Source organism: Setaria italica, chromosome VII, assembly GCF_000263155.2.
Source record: "Setaria italica strain Yugu1 chromosome VII, Setaria_italica_v2.0, whole genome shotgun sequence".
NCBI classification, from domain to species: Eukaryota; Viridiplantae; Streptophyta; class Magnoliopsida; order Poales; family Poaceae; genus Setaria; species Setaria italica.
In genome coordinates, this window is record NC_028456.1 from 25,865,264 (window position 1) to 25,883,180 (window position 17,917).

A 17,917-nucleotide genomic window follows, 5' to 3' on the forward strand; every position below is an offset into this window, starting at 1 on the left:
GGCACCAATCCCGTCGCCATTCCCCTCTGCAGTTCCTTCGGAAACGTGCATAGTTTAATGGGTTTCCTTCACCCAAAGATCCATGCCCATACGCTGCAAGCCTTCCATACACGAACCCAGCCTCTTGGAATAATCCATCAGCCATCAGGCTCTGCCCCCATGCACCCAAATCCCTGTCAGGCTGGCTCTCACCTACATCTGTTGGCTTTCTCGGCCTTATAAATCCCGTTTGGACTTTGAAGTCGAGGGAGGGGATCGTTTTCAGCTGCTTGCGCGCCATCACCACCTGGCCCCAGGTTATCCTGGTGCCTTCTGGAAATTTTCTTCCGATTTCTCTGCTGTTCTGACGTTCTGATGACTTGCACGTCGTTTACATAAAAAAAACATGGGCAATTCCGTGTGCGGCATGGGCTGTATCCGGCTTTTTCTTGATGAAGATGTATGCATTTCTTTATCTTCAGGCTAGGGGTTTACAGGTGGAGGGGTGGAGCTGTGATCTGGATGGAGGTTAATGAGTTTATGGGCCAAGTCACCTGGACTTTGCATTATTCCCGGTGCCGGCCGGGTCTTTATGATTATTTGCATTGCTGGAGATTCCGCCAACAACAAAGCATTCCAAACGGAAACTTTTAGTTGTATATCCAACAATTTCTCAACTGCGAGTCCTGAAGTGAGTACTAAAATAGACTTGTATCCTTACTGAGCAAGTGAGCATACTATATGTTGTCTGAAAAAAGACAGGTCAGGATCCAGTGGTTCAGGTTGGAGCGAAGTCTTGACTTGACAAGTAGGACTGAAATAGTGGACCAAACAGCCGTTCAGTGACACAGGCGTATGATCCATGTATGGGTGCAGTGCTCTGAAAGTTTGAGGCGTCAGTATTCGCCTAACCAGACAGTGTTATCAGCTTCACCTGCCGAGTGATCGGCACCCAATTCGCAGTTGTGAAACGACTGATGACTTCTTGTTCACGTTACTCAGTACCGATCACTGTAATTAGGTGAAGAGCCTCTTCTCAGCTTTATACATTTTGCCATCTTCTTCTCGTGGGATGCGGATAAGATCTTTTCAGTCAAAGGGGTAAAGATCAAATTCACGTTTAGAATCGACCCCTAATCGAGGATGTCTTCAGTGCATGGAAAATTTCTACGATTTTTCTTGCAGTCTCCGGTTGATGTGGCAAAACGATGTCTGAAAAGCGTGGCGTTCTTGCTTTCAGTCAGTGATCAAACAGGACATTTGCATAGCAGTTGTTGCACGATTTCCTTCAGCAGGTACCTGAGCACCAGCGAGTACTCGGATATTGTTTGCTGGAAAGCTCACAAATGACAACACGAGCACAGGTTCAGATCGACCCACAAATAAAGAAGGATATGGCTGTCCCGTTAGTCCAAAGCAGATGGAAAAAAAAAACAAGAAGGGCTTGATGGCCCATCAGAGTTCTTTCATCACTGCAAAACTAAAAGTAGGTGCATTATGTGATGCTTTATTCGTTGGTTCAGCTCAATTGGCCGCGCTGGAAAGAACCGATTAACCTAGAACACGAGACGGACAGGGCCATGGTTCTCAGAAGGTGACACTGTCAAGAATCGTGCATTATGATTTTTGACATTTTGACCCTCCAATTGGAGCCACATTAAAATGTGAAAGCAAAAGAAGAAATTCTTGGTTTTCAGGTCTAAAACTAAGGGCCTGTTTGGCTCCACCCTATTAAAGTTTAACACCTGTCACATCGGATGTTTGGATGCTAATTAGAAGTATTAAATATAGACTGATTACAAAACTAATTGCACAGTTGGAGTGTAATTCGCGAGACGAATCTATTAAGCCTAATCAGTCCATGATTTGATAATGTGGTGCTACAGTAACCATTTGCTAATGGTGAATTAATTAGGCTTAATAGATTCGTCTCGCGAATTAGCACAGGGTTCTGCAATTAATTTTATAATTAGCTTATGTTTAATTTTTCTAATTAGGATCCGAACATTCGATGTGACACTATTAAAGTTTAGCACCTCGTATCCAAACACCCCCTAAGTGTTCTACCATCCACTGCGGTGGAAGTACACTGAAGCACTAGATGCAGCTGCAGTAGCACTGAATATATGGACTGTATTATTTGTCCTTTTCACTTGGTGGGCGATGTTTCGTATCTCATTTTCAGGCCCCAATGTTTCCTTTTCCTTTAAATAAAATAATCGCAAAAAAATCACAATTGCATGATGGTAGATTCGGGTTTATCGCGAAAATCAGAGAAGTGCTCGTGTGCTTTACAGTTAACTAAGTACACACGGCGACCCTACATGAAATGTGCCGTGTCCTTTTCAAAATGACTTGGCCAAGAGTATGCTTAGTCTAGGCGTTTGTAAACAATCAGAGCGTGATCATGAATAGTCATTTCTTTTGGTGTGTAACGATTCCAGGGGTATTTTTTATGCATGACAGATTCGATGAGCTCACAAAAATCTGCGTTTAGTACCAACTTGATCTGTCCTAACCTAACAAAGTACCACAGTTTAATCCGTTGAGCGCTTATAAACAGTTATAAAGGCGTGTTTGTTTGCAATACAAAATCTTCTTCATGATCACTTCGTTATATGCTTTACAGCTACTGAAAAATGAAGGTTTTTTCCTAAATATCATATTAGAGATAACGGAAAAAGAATTCGCATTTCTTTCTCTCACCAATATTCGCTTCCATTTATATTCTTTAACCTTTTTATTTTTGGCCCTTTTGACTGAAATCCCTGGTGCAATGTATTGGAGCCGGTCATGCTCTTTAGTCTTAATCAGTGTCAAACTCAGTGCCAATTTGTTCTAGAATTGGGAGCAATCAAAAGGAGCAGAAGCTTTTCTTTTTGAGAGGAAAACGAAACAAAAGCTTCTGGTCCTTGAACGTGCCAAGCTCAGCCAGCCTCGAATTATATGGTCCTGGAACCAGCCCAGCCAGCCTGGCTACCTACAAAATGTGACGCCCTGGTACTAGCCCAATAAGTTCTCTGGGTCAAAACCTGAAGCTAAACCAGGCCCATATGCTTTTGTCCACGTTTTTTTCTTCTAGCGAGAGTGCATGAAAACGAGAGAGGTCTTATTGCATTTGCTACTACACCCGAGGACCAGAAGAGTGTTCAAATTATCATCTCAGTCAAAGAAAGAAAGAAAGAAAGAAAATAAGAAGAACGTTCATACCAAGTACTCCAGATTTACAAATAAATCCGGATGTCATTTCAGACTGAAGCCGGAAGCCGGAAGCCTGATGGCATGGTTCAGACTTCAAACCGAACACAGCGGCACTCTTCTGAATATTTCCCTTCAGTAAACGTTCCCTTTAGTTGACGGGGATCGGAGCGTAGCCCTGCGGTTCCTCGACGTGCGCCGGCGCGACGGCGGCGACGACGACCGAGGCGCCGAACAGCACGACGACGAGCGCCGTGAAGTTCACCAGGAATGCCTCGGCGCCGTACTTGTCGAGGCCCCCGCTCTCCAGGAAGGTGAGCTTCTCCAGGAACCCGAGCTCCGCGGTCATCACCGCCAGCACGTAGACGAAGAGCCCGAACAGCGCGTGCCACGGCAGCGCGCTGCGTCTCAGGCTCGGCGCCGCGCCGGGGAAGAAGAAGGTCACGAACCCGAACACCCACTGCGAGCGTCATCAACAGCCGTCAGACGATCAGCTAATTCGCCGGCAAGAACAGGGGCGGTCGGCTGGCGTTACCTGAATCCCGTAGAGGGAGATGGTTCCGATCCCGAGCCAGGAGTGCAGGCTGTAGAGATTGGCGATCCCGCTGTCGTTGTGGAACTTGAACGCGCAGTAGATCCCGAAGGCGCCGAGGACAGTCGCGATGGCGTGGAGGATCAGGTGCGTCAGCTTGGCTGTGTCGTGGTTCAGGTTTGGGAACACCTTGTAGATCATAATGGCTGCAAGAATTGATCAGGAGCAATCAACGCTTCATGCTCATAAGTCATACGCTGCAGATGGAAGAACTCAAGTAGTATGATTTGTTTTGTTTTGAGTTTTTGCTGTTACCTTCACTGCCGAGGATAATGTAGCCAATCAGCATAAGGACAGGGTGAACCTGCAATGGATATACCACAACACAAGAAAAGTTACAGCCAGTGAGTGGGTGAATACTGAATACTCAAATCTTTCAAGCTTTCTACATTATCTTCACAATAAGCATTTCAAAACTACTCCCTCATTTCAAAATGTAAATGACGATTAGTTTTATCCTAAGTCAAACGCAAGTTTATAGAGAAATATATTAATATACACAATACAAAATAAATGTATTATCGATAGATTCAATAAAACTAATTTGGCATCGTAGATATTGGTGTATTTCTCAATAAACTTGGCCAAAGTTAGAGAAAATTTACTAAACAAAATAAAATCGCCTTAAATTTTGGAATGGATGGAGCACCATGGATGGTCAGTTGCAGGGTAGGTCACGTGAGTCATTAGTATTATTAACAGCTAGCAGTAATATAATAGGATCAGCCCCATGTGCTGTTGACTTTCTTATGTATGTATGCTATCTAAAATCTTGGCATCATTTCCGTCTCGTTTCCTATCTACGGAGTACTAGTATAATATTGTATGTGAACATGAGCTCCCAGTGAACAAAAGGACCAGTGTTATGGCTTTTTGAATTTTTTGCATCTGTCTTCATCAATTGGCTCAAACGAGTGCCTCAATCTTATCAAGAAAAAACAGAAGAGTGCCTCTAGTAGACTACAGATCATGATCGTCTAGTGCCAGATCAAATCTATCATACAGCGCCGAACGAATCAAACCTTCAAAGCTCATAAGGCTGACGATTTCAATCCAAAAATTCCAGATTTTTGGAATAGCTAAGAACACAATTGATTCAGAACTAAGAACCGAACAGGTACTAGGGTCCGATATTCCTCTTTGTTGCTAAAGCGGTAAAGCGCCCCCACTGACGTGACCCGTAACAAACAAAGCAAGGAACAAATTAAACTGAGAGAGGAAAGCTAATCATCCCAGAGGCTTGCAACTTGCAAAGAGAAATGGGGCAAAAAGGAAGCAGAAGCATGGGGTAGTCGCTTACGTTGAAGATGAGGTTCTTGTTGGGGGCCTCGAGCGCGAGGCCGCCTCGGAAGTGGACGCACCACACCAGCACCAGCACCGCCGCCACCGCGGCCAGCGCGTGCGCCGCGTACGTGAATGGCGTCGCCTTCACGCCAAGCCCGGCCCTGGCCATCTCGCTCTTCTTCCTCCTCCTCTTCTTCCTCTGCCCCTTTCCAGGCCGTGCGGTGATGGCTCACGCTCTCTGTCCGCCACGAACAGCTCGAGCTACGGGAGTGAGGCCTGAGGAGTGAGGAGCGTGTGGAGCACGTACGGCGGCCTCGTCCTTTATGAGAAGGCCAGAAGGGGGCCGGGAGACACAGAGAGAACAGGGCTCCGCTTCTGTTTCCTGGCTGTGGTTGGTGGGGGGCAGTTGCTGAGGCCGGGAAGGCGTCTCCGTTCGTGGGCGGATCTGGAGAAGTGGAGAGATGGGGATTTCACCGAAAAGGTTACCCCCGAGCCGTTCTCATCAAACAGACAAACACGCCTCCTCCATTACGAAAGGAATCGCCCTCGACAACTTGGCTCGTCAGTCGCATTGGGGATCAGTCAACTGGGGCGCTTTGTTTATTCCTGCCGCCCACACATGCTGAAGGGTGATCTTCTCCTGATCCCTGGCTAGTTGGTTCTCCGGTCTTCGTGGTGTGGTGTTAGAAGGTTGCCATGGCTTGGCTATTACCTATCCGGTTGGCCCTTGGCATCGGAGGAGTAGACCCGCGACGCCATGATTTGTGTAATTAATTGTGTCCTTGCTCTCATGCTCTGTGACAGCGAACGTAGGAAGGGCCCAAGCCGTCCGTGGCCGATGCAGGCGAACACACACGACCTGGCGCTGTCGTTGGAGCACGAGATACACGCGCTGTCGACAGGTCGGTCAGAGCTCTGGGATTGGAATGGCAGGTTGGTGAACAAATCCGTGCGCAACAAACCCCTTGTTTACTTCACCCCCAACTCCCAACTTTGACACTATGCAAAAAGAAGATTCCCCATCACATCAAACTTGCGGTTCATGGAGTACTAAATGTAGACGAAATTAAAAACTAATTGCACAGTTTTGTTGTACTTTGCGAGACGAATCTTTTGAGCCTAATTAGTCAATATTTGGATAATAATTCACAAATACAAACGAAACGCTACAGTGTGCTACAGTGCTGTAACAGTAATTTGGCACCTCCCAATTTTGCCAACTAAACAAGGCCTAACTATTATGTGTGTGCAGGACGTCGCATGGACCATATGCGTGCAGGCCCAGTGACTGTTGGCCCGGCCTTCTTAATTATCGGTTAACTAACACACTTCCATTTTAGAAACGGTGAAGTCTACATTTATTCTCCCACTATCACAAAAGCTTTATTTCCACCCGTAGGCCGGTGTCTGTAGAACAAAATAGTGATGTGTCTACCAACTTAGCAAAAACCACCTAATCAATGGTCAACATGTATAGTTTAAGAGTATTCTTTGTCTGCTTTTGTATTTCGAGTGCCAAAATTAGACTATTGCGACAGTTTAAGAAGCAAAAATGGATCTTTATCTTTTAGGATCATGAATTTTAGCTTCTACGATCACAAGCTAAAACAAACAAACATCTTTCCATCTTATATTGTACTCCCCCATTTCAAATTATAGGTCATTTTAGTTTTCATATATTCATAGATTTTATTATGTATCTAAACATAGCGTATATCTATGTGCATAGTCAAAATTATTAATCTTAAAAAATCAAAACGACCTAGTACAATCTGAGTAACATTTTGTGAGGCCAGTTAGTTTAATAGTCCGATCCCCAACTTGTAGGTCGTTACAATTTGCCACCCGTGCACACCTGTATAGAACGGCCCTAGGGGCTTTTTGGATCAACCGTGTGCAGACGTCTACTGTGCACGCAGTGGACGAGAAAGGAACAACGACAGTGGTTGAGGTCATGTAAGAGCCCAGCAACTCAACTTATATGAGAGTTACGACCCTGGGAGTCGCCCAAACCTCATCCTACGCCCTTCATGTGGATTAGGCTGTATTCGAAGCCTGCGGTTTGATCGAATGTATATAGCGTACATACACCTACCTTTGCTCAATGCCTATGCAATGCTTGGTTCATAGAAAGGATTGTTCTGAACTAATTTAAATAATTTTGAGTAGCCCAGAAGGATTCTTGCTAGCTCCAGATTCCATATTAACCAGGAAGAGTTTCATAATATTATATGGAACAGGGGCAGATCCATATCAAAAGTCATTGTTGTCATCCTCACTAAATGATGCGTTATATTCATCCATATGTTCGTAATTTTCAGTGCAACTTGACAACACGGAATAGGGCTGGACCCGCCCCTGATATGGAATCTATTTGCTGGTTACAAACATGTGAGGACAATAGCACGATATTTAAAAGAAAAGAAATTGTACACTATTTTCGGATCGAAAATTCCATGAAAGTTGCTGAGCCAGATTTTTAGACCGAGCTCGACCTTCTAGTTCTTTTTTTTCCGGGCAAGCTCGAGCTGGACCTTGTTTTCCGCTGACCAAGCCCGCCCCATAGCAGCTATGGACTGGCAAAAACCTGGTGGGCTCAGATCGGGCCAGGCCTAAATGCTCAGGACTAAACACTACACTCCTGGTCGTATATATCTCACCTTGGCACAAGCTTTGATCACTCCTGCCCTCGTACCTCCTTCACAATCTAATCTAACTCTATTTATTTTTATTAAAAATTATATATTACTATAGTCTGATCCTTATTAAACTTGATCCTTAAATTTGCTAGGCTAAATTTGAGAACCTTTAACACTCGTACGTGCATCACTTAATGCTCCCATGTGTATACGAGTATTCCTCCCCAAACAAGTAGAGGAAAACATAACTATTCATGCTAAGTTTATAATTCAAATTTGAATAAACAAATTCTATCATAATATGTGTTATTTATTTTATTTCGAAACGTTATTATGAGATGCAGCTCTGTATCAAACGGTTTGGCACATGGCTAATAAGTAATAATACAATGTGTGAGCAAGAACCGTCGTCTCCTTTCATAATAATACTACCCCCGCCGTCTCCTTTCATCGGGCCGTCACGAGATCCGTCGACTTCAAGAACCGGCCCGCGGAGTCGCGCGCCGAGGTGAACGATTTCATCAATCGGGCCACAAAGGTCAAAGGGGCGCTTGCCCAACATCCTCTCCAGGGACCTGGTCGGCCCCGACACCAAGATCGTCCTCGCCAACGGCCTGCACTTCAAGGCGAAGTGGGCACGGAGGTTCGACCCGTCGGACACCGTTCCCCACGACTTCTTCCGCCGCGACGGCAGGCCCGTGCGGGTGCCGTTCCTGTCGGACGCCGGCATGCAGTGCGCCGAGAGCTTCGACGACCCGTGCCTGGGGTTCAAGGTCATCCAGTGCTTCTACAAGATGGTGGGGCGCGAGGGCAGGCTGGACCCCGGGGCGCCGTGCTTCTGCATTCTCATCTTCCTCCCGCACGGGCGCGACGGGCTCGCCGACCTGCTGCGCCCGGCCGTCACCCAGCCGGACTTCGTCATGCGGTGCGCGCCCCGGCGCGAGCAGGTCGTGTGCCCGTGCATGATCCCCAAGTTCAAGTTCTCCTCCGGGCTCGACGTGGTGAGCGCGCTCTGCCAGCTCGGGCTGACCGCGCCGTTCGACGAGGGCGTCGCTGACCTGTCCGGGATGGTGTCGAACATGCCGCCCGAGGGGCTGTACGTGTCGGCGGTGCGGCAGACGTGCGCCGTGGAGGTCGACGAGGATGGCACGGAGGCGGCGGCGGCGACGTACTCCGCTTCAAGCCCAACTTACAGTCCTCCGGAGAATCCCCCACCGCCGCCGATGAGCTTCGTCGCGGACCATCCGTTCATGTTCGCGATCGTCGAGTACGAGAAGGCCGAGGTCTTGTTCCTCGGCCACGTCATGGATCCTTCCCAGGAGAATTGAGTCGGGCTGCGCAGTTTTATGGGTTGGGCACACAATGGCGAATCCAAGATGAGGCCACTTTGGCTGGGCCTTTTCGACTGTCTTTGTGCCGTAATAGGTTGTGACTTGCAAGCCTTTGGGATTGTAGTACAAGGAGATGCGAAAAGTATAACTTTGAGATTGGTACCTCAATCATTTTTTAGTGCTAGTCGTGAGGCAGCACTTGTAATCTAAAGAAAAACCTCAATCATTTTTTAGAAAAAAGATCGACACCCAAGTAACAAAATATGGTACAGAAATTTCAATTCGTACGGCACATCTTGAGTTTTAATTAGCGGTAACTCCAGGATGGTAAAACCGTAAAAGTGGTGCTCATACGAGTTCTATGCAGTTTTCCACTGAAAAATTAAATTTGACTAATTTTTAAAGGAAAAATATTGTTGGTCCCGTTACAATGAAAAAAAATTCTCGCTACGGTCGTGTTCAAGGTAGCATTCCAGATGAACATGGTAAGGCCGACGTTAAGTAATCATTTTGAACTCTTGATTTTACATGGCTACCTGGTCTTATCCTATCAGGTTTCACCCCTCGAATGAGTTTAAAAGTGATCCTAGGCAAGGGGAAATGGACTGGATTTTCTAAACTAATTCGAATAATTTTGAGTGCTACAGAAGAAAAAAAAAGAAATTCTCGCTAGTTTTAAGTTCCAAGCCTACCCAACTGAATAATATGGCAAAAACTTCCGCAGTTGGAAACATGTTGTAAACTGGCCCAAACATGTTGAGCTACCAGCTCTATAGACAAGTGAAAATAATAATAATAATAATAATAATAATAATAATAATAATAATAATAAAGCAATATACCATGTGTAGCATAAAAAATAAGCTTCTGTTCCTGCAACAAATGCACCTAGTTTATTAATTATAACCCCTTGCAGGTAGCCAGACGGGAGACTGTACACCAAGCTTTGGTCTAAAGGTACACCGTACTCGCTACATCGACGGTAAGCAAATTAAAACACCGACACCGCTAGTTCTGCTATGTATGTTCATCCTAAGAGGAGAATCAGAGGGTGGTTGGATTCGTGGACTAGTTTGGATCATATTGGATGTTTGGATACCAATTAGAAGAATTAAATGTGAACTAATTATATAAATTAATTGCATAAGCTGTGGTTAATTCGTGAGACAAATCTATTAAGCCTAATTAATTCGTAATTAGCACATATTTACTGTAGCATCACATGGTCAAATCATGAACTAATTAGGTTTAATAAATTCGTCTTGCGAATTAGCCTTCATTTATGCAATTAGTTTTATAATTAACTAATATTTAATACTCTAATTAGTATCTAAATATTCGATATGAACAGATACTAATTTAGTTCCTGAACCAAACATGCACTCAGCGACTCTTTTGGGGATAAATCAGCGTGGCATCGATGACGTGACTCGAGAGAATCCACTCGATCACTTCTTTCCCCCTTTCTTGTCGTCCTTTTTCTCTTCCTTCGCCGGCCCAACCGAGACAATATCGATCTTCCCAAACTTCTTCAACTTCTTGGCGATCTCAACGGGGTCCATGTCACCGATTACAGTCACCTTCTGCTCTTTGACATCAGCGCCAATCGAATCGATTCCTGTTTATTAAAATGAAATAAATAAATGAACGAATGAAAACCAGCATATGTATGCTAGCAGCCTAGCAGGAGAGCTCAAATTCAGCACAGAGAAACCATGGCTCACTGAAAAAGATAAGCCGGCTGAAAAGCTGAAACGGCTGATTTGTTGTGAGAGAAAACACTATTTGATGGCTGATAAGCCGGCTGATAAGCTGAAGCGAACAAGTTGAAGAACCGAAGAAAGTGACAGATCATGCTGACAGTACAAGCTAGCTGAAATTACCGTAGATATCCGCAACAGTTTCCATTGCCTTCTGCTTCACCCTGTCATCGCTCATCGAGGAGACCTTCAAGACCACCTTCTGCTGCCACGGAGCAAACAGCCCAGCAATGAATTAGAACCCTATCAGGGAACAGTCCGAAGCAGAGAAAGATGCGAGGAGCTGCGAAATGAACTGGAGCTGTACCTGCGGCGCCATCCTGGAGGAAGGAGGACAGAGACTGCTTGGAATTTTTTGTCGAACTCTGCAATGAGCCAATGAGCCGGTCCGTCCGTGGGGGTATATATATCGACGCAGTCACGCAGAGCTTGGACACCTGACCGCGCCACCACGGTCCGCGTCGCGCTTGCGTGGTGGGCCCAAGCCCAGGGCATATGTTCGCCACTGACGAGCGATGCGCGGAATGAGAACAATCGCCTGGTGTGGCCGTGCCAATGGCGGCGGCTCGGACCAGTCATCAGTTACTTCCTGGGTCCTACTCGGCCGCCCTCCTCTTGCATGCACATGAGGTCAGGTAAGGTTGGGGCGAGTCTGGTGTGGTGGCTGCACTCGCACTTCCTAACACAGCGAACCGGAGAGGGCAAAGGAACAGGAGCAGCAGAGAGCCAGAGAGCAGACGCAGCTAACCAGAAACGACGTTCAACCACTTTTATGCTACTCCCTTAGGGCTGCTAACCTAACGTGCATGGATAAGAGTCACGGTGATCGGTGACGTTCCATGACGCAAAATCATCACTGCGAAACAGAAGGTAGTGGAAGCTGCAAGCGACCACCAAGTCAAGCAGACCCTCAGCACGCTGCGAAAGGCGAAAACAACCGCCGGGCGGCTGCCCACCGCTCGTCCTAGCCGGAATAGCATCTGACCGATGCTGCTTGGGGTAGGCGCGCGGTCAGCATCAGGGGCAAATACCGCGCTCCACCGGCGTCGCGGCCTCTGATCCTCGCGTTCCCCCATCCTACACGCCCCCCAAAAAAATCCGCAGGCACACCTGAAGGCGCGAGCAGGAAATGGAATACGGACATGAGCCCGTGCTGACGTGATAAGAAGGGGGAAAGAAGAAAGGGACCACGGCGCCGTGGTGTGTTCGTCGCCTCATGTGCCCGTCCGTTGCTGGTTCGTTCCTGCTCGCGGAAAGGCGGAGGCAGATGCCATCATCCGGTTGAGGAATGGAGACCGCGGCGGCGAAGGCGGCCCGGCTGGCACGGAGCAGCCTGGCTGCGGCAGCTCCGTGCCCGGCGGCGAACGGCGGCGTGGTCGTCTTCTTCGCGGCGCTTGTCGCCGGGGCTCTCGTCACCGCCTCCTGGATGTATGCCAGCGCCAGAGTAAGGTTCCCCTGCAAGGAAACACCTACATGTTTTTCCATGCCGCAATTTTTCTCTCCTGTCCGTGTCTCAGAGTCTTGACTCTCGACTCGACACACATGGCGAGTAGTATTTGGATGATCGGTTCAACCGTGACCTTGGTAGTTGAATAATAACCAGGTTGCAAGTTAGAACAAGTGCACGGCTGCCGACACTTTTCTGCCGTCGTACAGCTGAAACCTGCACACTAGATCGTCAAACTTGTTAATTTTCGCTTACGAATTTGCTTCTCTTCTCACGACACGTATGATGCATCTTATGCGATATTTATTTTACTGATACTAAGTTACAGGTCACTCCGATCAGTCCTGTCGGTACCCCAACCTTAGCGCACGATGCCGCAACGGGGCCGGAGCCAGCGCCGGCTCCGCCACGGTTCACCGACGCCGGCACGAAGAGCACGAACCAGACACCGGCCAATTTCGCTCCACCGCCTCGTCCTCCTGAGCTGCCACCCGCGCCGTCCCCCGCCGGTGCAGCAGCGCCAGCCCCGCGGGAGTGCCCGGCCTACTTCCGGTGGATCCATGAGGACCTGCGCCCGTGGCGCGACACGGGTGTCACGCTCGACGCCGTGGAGGGCGCGCGCCGGTTCGCGCCCAAGTTCCGGGTCACCGTGGTCGCGGGCCGCCTCTACGTGGCGCGCTACGGCCGGTGCTTCCAGACACGGGACGTGTTCACTCAGTGGGGCATCCTGCAGCTGCTACGGCGCTACCCCGGCCGCGTGCCCAACCTCGACCTCATGTTCGACTGCGATGACCTGCCCGTCGTCGGCGCCGCCGACCGCCACCACCCCCATCTGCCGCCGCTGTTCCGGTACTGCGGCAGCGAGGCGACGCTGGACATCGCCTTCCCTGACTGGTCGTTCTGGGGTTGGTAAATACGCACATTGCATTGCAATTCTTCCTCGTGACCATGCCTGTACGACGTACGTGATGCTCCGTGATTTTGAGTGACAAAGTGTTCCGTTCCGCTTTGAATTTTGCAAGGCCTGAGCTCAACATAAAGCCATGGGAAGCGCTGCGGAGGGAGATAGAAGAAGGGAACACCATGGTGAAGTGGACGGACAGGTCGCCGTACGCGTACTGGAAGGGGAACCCGAACGTGGGCGCCGGACGCCGGTTCCTCCTTAGGTGCAACGCGTCCGGCAAGCGTGACTGGAACGCGCGGATATACGCGCAGGTACACACTTTAACTCCCTGAATCGCGCAGGCGTACACGAACACACTTGCAATCCACACTGGCGGCACTCGCCACGCCAGAGCACGTGACGTGTGACACGGGTGATCCTTGCATCTTTTTCAGGACTGGGGGAAGGAGCTGCGGCAAGGATTCAGGGAATCAGACCTGTCCAAGCAGTGCACGCACAGGTAGAATCACATGAGCCTCTGTTCGCCCTTAACTTCGCAGTTGCCCCTTCCTGTTGTTCCGTGCCACATTTAGTATGCGAGCGCACGTGTGCGTGCAGGTACAAGATTTACATCGAGGGGCGGGGCTGGTCGGTGAGCGAGAAGTACATCCTGGCGTGCGACTCCGTGGCGCTCATGGTGCGGCCGAGGTTCCACGACTTCTTCTCCCGGGGCCTGGCGCCGCTGCGGCACTACTGGCCCGTGGTCCGCGACCGCGGCATCGCCATGTGCCGCTCCATCAAGTTCGCCGTGGACTGGGGCAACGCCCACACGGACAAGGTATTTCATTTCTCTCCCGGCCTGCGCCAATCCACCAACAAAACACGATCGGGTTCGGGACCGGGACCAAACGTTGTTCTTGTCTTTGCCGTGCCCTGCAGGCGAGGGAGATCGGCGGGAACGCGAGCCGGTTCGTCCGGGAGGACCTGGCGATGGATCGCGTCTACGACTACATGTTCCACCTCCTGTCAGAGTACGCGAGGCTGCTGCGGTACAGGCCCGCGGTGCCGCGCGGCGCCGCGGAGGTGACCGTCGAGTCCATGATGCGGGGGAGGCGCGGGCTGGTGGAGAGGCAGTTCATGATGGACACGGTGGAGGTGGACGGCGCCGGCGGCGAAGGCGGCCCCTGCAGGTTGCAGCCGCCTTTCAGTGCCCAAGAGCTGGAGGCGCTGCGAAAAGAGAGGGCGGATGTGGTGAGGCAAGTGGAGGCGTGGGAGAATCATTGACACTGTCGACGCACGTAGAGCGTAGACTAGAATACAAAGGGTAACAAGACTTTGTAAGAATTTTGATGAATGATAGGCAATATACTTTGTTAAGATTTAAAATCTTAAGCGGTCTGATGAATATAGCGTAAGATGAAATTTTGTTGGGAAACCCTTCTCATAAGAACAGCATTAAGCCCCCGTATGTAAAGCATGTGTTTCAAAGCCTAACTTGAGCATAACTCATGGTAGTATTAGATATAAGGAAAAAAGGTCTCTTCTGCAACCATAGGTGGGAGAACAAACAACGAAGGGGAAACAATGAAGGGGAAAGGAGGTGTCCGTGTTTAAACCCGGCAATCCACCGATGGGGATACCCGAGGTAGTATTTTAGTTAGTGGGGCTCGTCGAGAACAGGAACTTGAAGGTAAACACAGACATACGATTAAGATAGGTTCGGGTCGTTAGATTGTGTAATACCCTATGTCCTGTGTATTAGTTGGATTAATTACTTTGGAGGGAGTTCCTGCCTCACTTTATATTGCCGGGGGCAGGATTACTGGTCGGTTGGTTTAGTCGAATACGACTAGAGGAGTTCTACTCTTATTACAACGAGTACTTTCCTAATCCTCGACTAGTTACTGTCTTTCCATGTAGACTATGCTATCCTGCGCCATGGTCTTCATGTCAGATACGTCCCGGTGTCCAGCCCCATATTTAGAACTGTCCCAACCTTCTGATGGGCCCATAGATGTATGTACAATAGGAAGAGGTTGGAGAGAAGATCTGGCACGTAAGAAGGGGATTTTGTCCTCAATGTCATGAAATATTTAGATTCGTTGGCAACCTTACGTTCTCAATCATTCTTGAGGGAAGTGCTTATGTGTCCTACTAAGGTAGGAGTTCCAAATATAAATTGCTCCATCCAAGATTATGCATCTTGATGTATCTAAACCTCTAACTCTAAATTGATGTTTATCTCTGTGGCATATAGTGGAAGAGATCTGTTTAGGTTACACGTCATAGTTTAACTCTCTTTTTTTTAGATTTGAGGGTTGATCTATGTTGAGAGTCGATACCCATTTAGCTGATACTAGTCCACCAACCCGTGCTCCCGTACGGGCTAATGTTTTTAGAAGCTATTGTATTTAAAAATTATTTAGAAACTAAACTCCTAACTAATAATCAAAATTGTTTACCTACTACTCTCTTATTTTTTCAATACTTCAACAAAATACTTATATAGATATGTACCTATCTTTGTCTAGTTGTGATTGTTTTTAATTAATAATTACTCTATGCACTTTTTCATCCATATTCATACTTTTTCCATTTTGTATCGCACCTCCAATCCTCCATACATTATGTTTAGCATATAAATCAATATTTTTCATCGATTCCTCACATACATATATAAATGGTCTAAATAGTGGGATTCATCATATGTATATACTTTAACTTAGCATTTTTATATTAACAATGATATAAATAGGTCACTTAGAATCATATATTAATTTACTTTTGGATGTATGATGCACATGCTTACTTTATTAGGTTATTTTTAATAACGACGTACGTGGGTAACATAGATAAAATTTTAGAATGATATTTTAAGTTATGCTTTATAATGATTTATAATGATAAATATTAGTAAATTGGATGAAAATTATGGGGTTACTTTAGATTATTTTTTATAATAGCTGAGCTCGGTAATTTAGATACAGGTTTAGAGCTCATTTTTTAATATTTTCACAATGATAGTGTTGGGTAATTTTTTAGAAAATATAATAGATCAATGGCTATGATTATTAGAGTTTACAGGATTGGTGTTTGATATTTTTAATTTTTATGAGAATTTATCTCTTTTTTCTAGCTTGTCTCGTGGGAATTAATGGGAGCCTCCAATTGAAAAAAATGAGACTACATTGCTACAAAACTATTACCATAAACTACCTCTCGTTTGTTAAATATTCGAACACAATACTTATATAGGTATATACTTAAAATCTTCATCCAATTGTGATAGATTTTAGTTAGTAATTATTCTATAATATTTTCATCCACATGTATAATCTTTAACTTTTCACTTTGCATCGCAGGTATGCGCTTGAATTTATTTAATGAACCCTAAGTTTGAGATACAATTTTAACATAGAAATCTATATTCACATCACTTTAGATCTTTATAAATGGTGACACACATCATGCTTATAGACCTTAATTGTATATCGAATACCAATAGTGCAAGGTATAGATGATTTAGAATTATATATATATTTTTAATTAAGGTTATTTGATTCAAACGTAGGGTTACCTTATGTTATTTTTAATAATAGCATGCATGGGTAATATAGATGCAAATTTAAGGGATTAAATTCAGTTGCAAATTAGGGGATTATTTTAAGTATTGTTTATAATGGCAGAAGTGGGTATGTTTGATGAAGATTAGGGGGTTGCTTTTGTTTATTTTATATAATGGCATAGGTGGGTAATTTATATATAGTTTTAGTGGGTTACTTTAGGCTATTTTCATAATGGCATAGGTATAATAGATCCAATGGCTATGATGATTTGAATCTATCGATTGATTGTCGGATGTTTTTCTTTTTTGTGAGAATTTTTAGGATTTCTCTCTTGAGTGTCCACCTAGGAATCCTAGGTGGCTTCACCTAGAGGCTTCAAAAGGAGCCTCCAATTAGTAATAGTAAGATGGTTACGCTGCCTATATATATCATATATATCATGTACTCCCTCCGTTTTAAGTTGCAGGTCGTTTTAGTTTTTTTAGATGTATAGATATTATGCATCTAGATATAATGTATATTTAGATGCATAATAATATTTATAAACCTAGAAAAATTAAAACGGGAGTATTTGTTAAGCATATGTTTCCTTTTTGGATGGATAGCTTAAGGATTGGTTTGTCTTTATGCTGAAATTAGTTTGCTTCTGCTAAAACTAACAAACCTTAGGCATAACTAAGCTAACTAATTAAAGCATATGATTCGAAAACTAACCTAGCGTGTTGCGACGGATGTTCCTCCCGATTGCATGCCACCCCCCAGTCTGTTGTCCTGCTCCCTGTGGCTGTGGCGCACTCTAAGCCTAATGCCACTTGAGAAACCTCGAAACACCCTCGTCCTCTCTTCTTCTACCCTATGGAAATGTAGTGAGTGCGTGGGAAAAAAATGTTTTGTCCCACCAAGTGTTATCACTAATTTTGAGGTACTTCTTCCATATAATTAACACGCATCTAATAGGACTAATTGAAGCATACTGTTTGCCTCCATATTCCCTTGAATGAGTGGCAAGTCATTATAATTTTTGATGTGACCATATTCAACGGCCCGCGTGAAAGCGGCGCGCTCCAAAATTTCGCCCGACGTCCAAAAAATGCAAAAAGCTCGCCAACGGCCCATTTCCCGTCTTTGTTCCTGCTCCAGCCCATTTCCGTGTCTGAACGCGACGATTGACGAACTGGTCAGAACTTGCGAACGGGTTACAGTACAACTTTGGCATTCCAACAAAGTCCCCTTGCAGC

The 17,917-nt window shown here is 46.3% G+C and overlaps 4 protein-coding genes across 6 annotated transcripts; 2 read left to right on the forward strand and 2 right to left on the reverse strand.

Annotated features, from left to right (window-relative positions):
• Positions 1 to 3,067: 3,067 nt before the first annotated feature.
• On the reverse strand, positions 3,068 to 5,541 carry LOC101763592 (probable ascorbate-specific transmembrane electron transporter 2). Its single transcript, XM_004976289.3, has 4 exons — positions 5,070 to 5,541; positions 4,025 to 4,073; positions 3,713 to 3,915; positions 3,068 to 3,637 (listed from the first exon to the last, which is right to left on the reverse strand). Exons 1-4 carry the CDS (start codon positions 5,220 to 5,222, stop codon positions 3,329 to 3,331), a joined length of 714 nt encoding a protein of 237 aa, XP_004976346.1. The 5' UTR covers positions 5,223 to 5,541; the 3' UTR covers positions 3,068 to 3,328.
• Positions 5,542 to 5,891: 350 nt separating this feature from the next.
• On the forward strand, positions 5,892 to 9,020 carry LOC101753065 (putative non-inhibitory serpin-10). The gene is made up of 2 exons (XM_022828536.1): positions 5,892 to 5,986; positions 8,264 to 9,020. The coding sequence occupies exons 1-2, from the start codon at positions 5,892 to 5,894 to the stop codon at positions 9,018 to 9,020; spliced, it is 852 nt and encodes a 283-aa protein (XP_022684271.1).
• Positions 9,021 to 10,270: 1,250 nt separating this feature from the next.
• Positions 10,271 to 11,177, reverse strand: LOC101763184 (heavy metal-associated isoprenylated plant protein 39). 2 transcript variants are annotated; one of them, XM_012847661.3, is made up of 3 exons: positions 11,091 to 11,177; positions 10,907 to 10,985; positions 10,271 to 10,641 (listed from the first exon to the last, which is right to left on the reverse strand). In XM_012847661.3, exons 1-3 carry the CDS (start codon positions 11,100 to 11,102, stop codon positions 10,472 to 10,474), a joined length of 261 nt encoding a protein of 86 aa, XP_012703115.1. In that variant the 5' UTR covers positions 11,103 to 11,177; the 3' UTR covers positions 10,271 to 10,471. The 2 variants fall into 2 exon arrangements, with proteins under 2 accessions (XP_012703115.1, XP_004976345.1); XM_004976288.3 differs by having other exon boundaries at positions 10,907 to 10,988; positions 11,091 to 11,147.
• Positions 11,178 to 11,857: 680 nt separating this feature from the next.
• On the forward strand, positions 11,858 to 14,548 carry LOC101763993 (O-glucosyltransferase rumi). Of its 2 annotated transcripts, none has more exons than XM_004976290.4 (6): positions 11,858 to 12,227; positions 12,553 to 13,139; positions 13,253 to 13,445; positions 13,569 to 13,633; positions 13,732 to 13,951; positions 14,053 to 14,548. In XM_004976290.4, the coding sequence occupies exons 1-6, from the start codon at positions 12,072 to 12,074 to the stop codon at positions 14,395 to 14,397; spliced, it is 1,566 nt and encodes a 521-aa protein (XP_004976347.1). In that variant the 5' UTR covers positions 11,858 to 12,071; the 3' UTR covers positions 14,398 to 14,548. The 2 variants fall into 2 exon arrangements, with proteins under 2 accessions (XP_004976347.1, XP_004976348.1); XM_004976291.3 differs by having other exon boundaries at positions 11,860 to 12,227; positions 12,559 to 13,139.
• The last annotated feature ends 3,369 nt before the right edge of the window (positions 14,549 to 17,917 follow it).

Excerpts from the sequence above, each read along its gene's own strand:
- LOC101763592 (XM_004976289.3), bottom strand. The coding sequence starts at position 5,222 with ATGGCCAGGGCCGGGCTTGGCGTGAAGGCGACGCCATTCACGTACGCG. Across the intron at positions 3,916-4,024 it reads CATTATCCTCGGCAGTGAAG|CCATTATGATCTACAAGGTG; the intron begins GTAACAGCAAAA and ends CAATTCTTGCAG. Across the intron at positions 3,638-3,712 it reads TCTCCCTCTACGGGATTCAG|TGGGTGTTCGGGTTCGTGAC; the intron begins GTAACGCCAGCC and ends TGACGCTCGCAG.
- LOC101753065 (XM_022828536.1), top strand. The coding sequence starts at position 5,892 with ATGCAGGCGAACACACACGACCTGGCGCTGTCGTTGGAGCACGAGATA. Across the intron at positions 5,987-8,263 it reads CTCTGGGATTGGAATGGCAG|GGACCTGGTCGGCCCCGACA; the intron begins GTTGGTGAACAA and ends CATCCTCTCCAG.
- LOC101763184 (XM_004976288.3), bottom strand. Across the intron at positions 10,642-10,906 it reads AACTGTTGCGGATATCTACG|GAATCGATTCGATTGGCGCT; the intron begins GTAATTTCAGCT and ends TTTAATAAACAG.
- LOC101763993 (XM_004976290.4), top strand. The coding sequence starts at position 12,072 with ATGGAGACCGCGGCGGCGAAGGCGGCCCGGCTGGCACGGAGCAGCCTG. Across the intron at positions 12,228-12,552 it reads GGATGTATGCCAGCGCCAGA|TTACAGGTCACTCCGATCAG; the intron begins GTAAGGTTCCCC and ends ACTGATACTAAG. Across the intron at positions 13,446-13,568 it reads ACGCGCGGATATACGCGCAG|GACTGGGGGAAGGAGCTGCG; the intron begins GTACACACTTTA and ends CATCTTTTTCAG.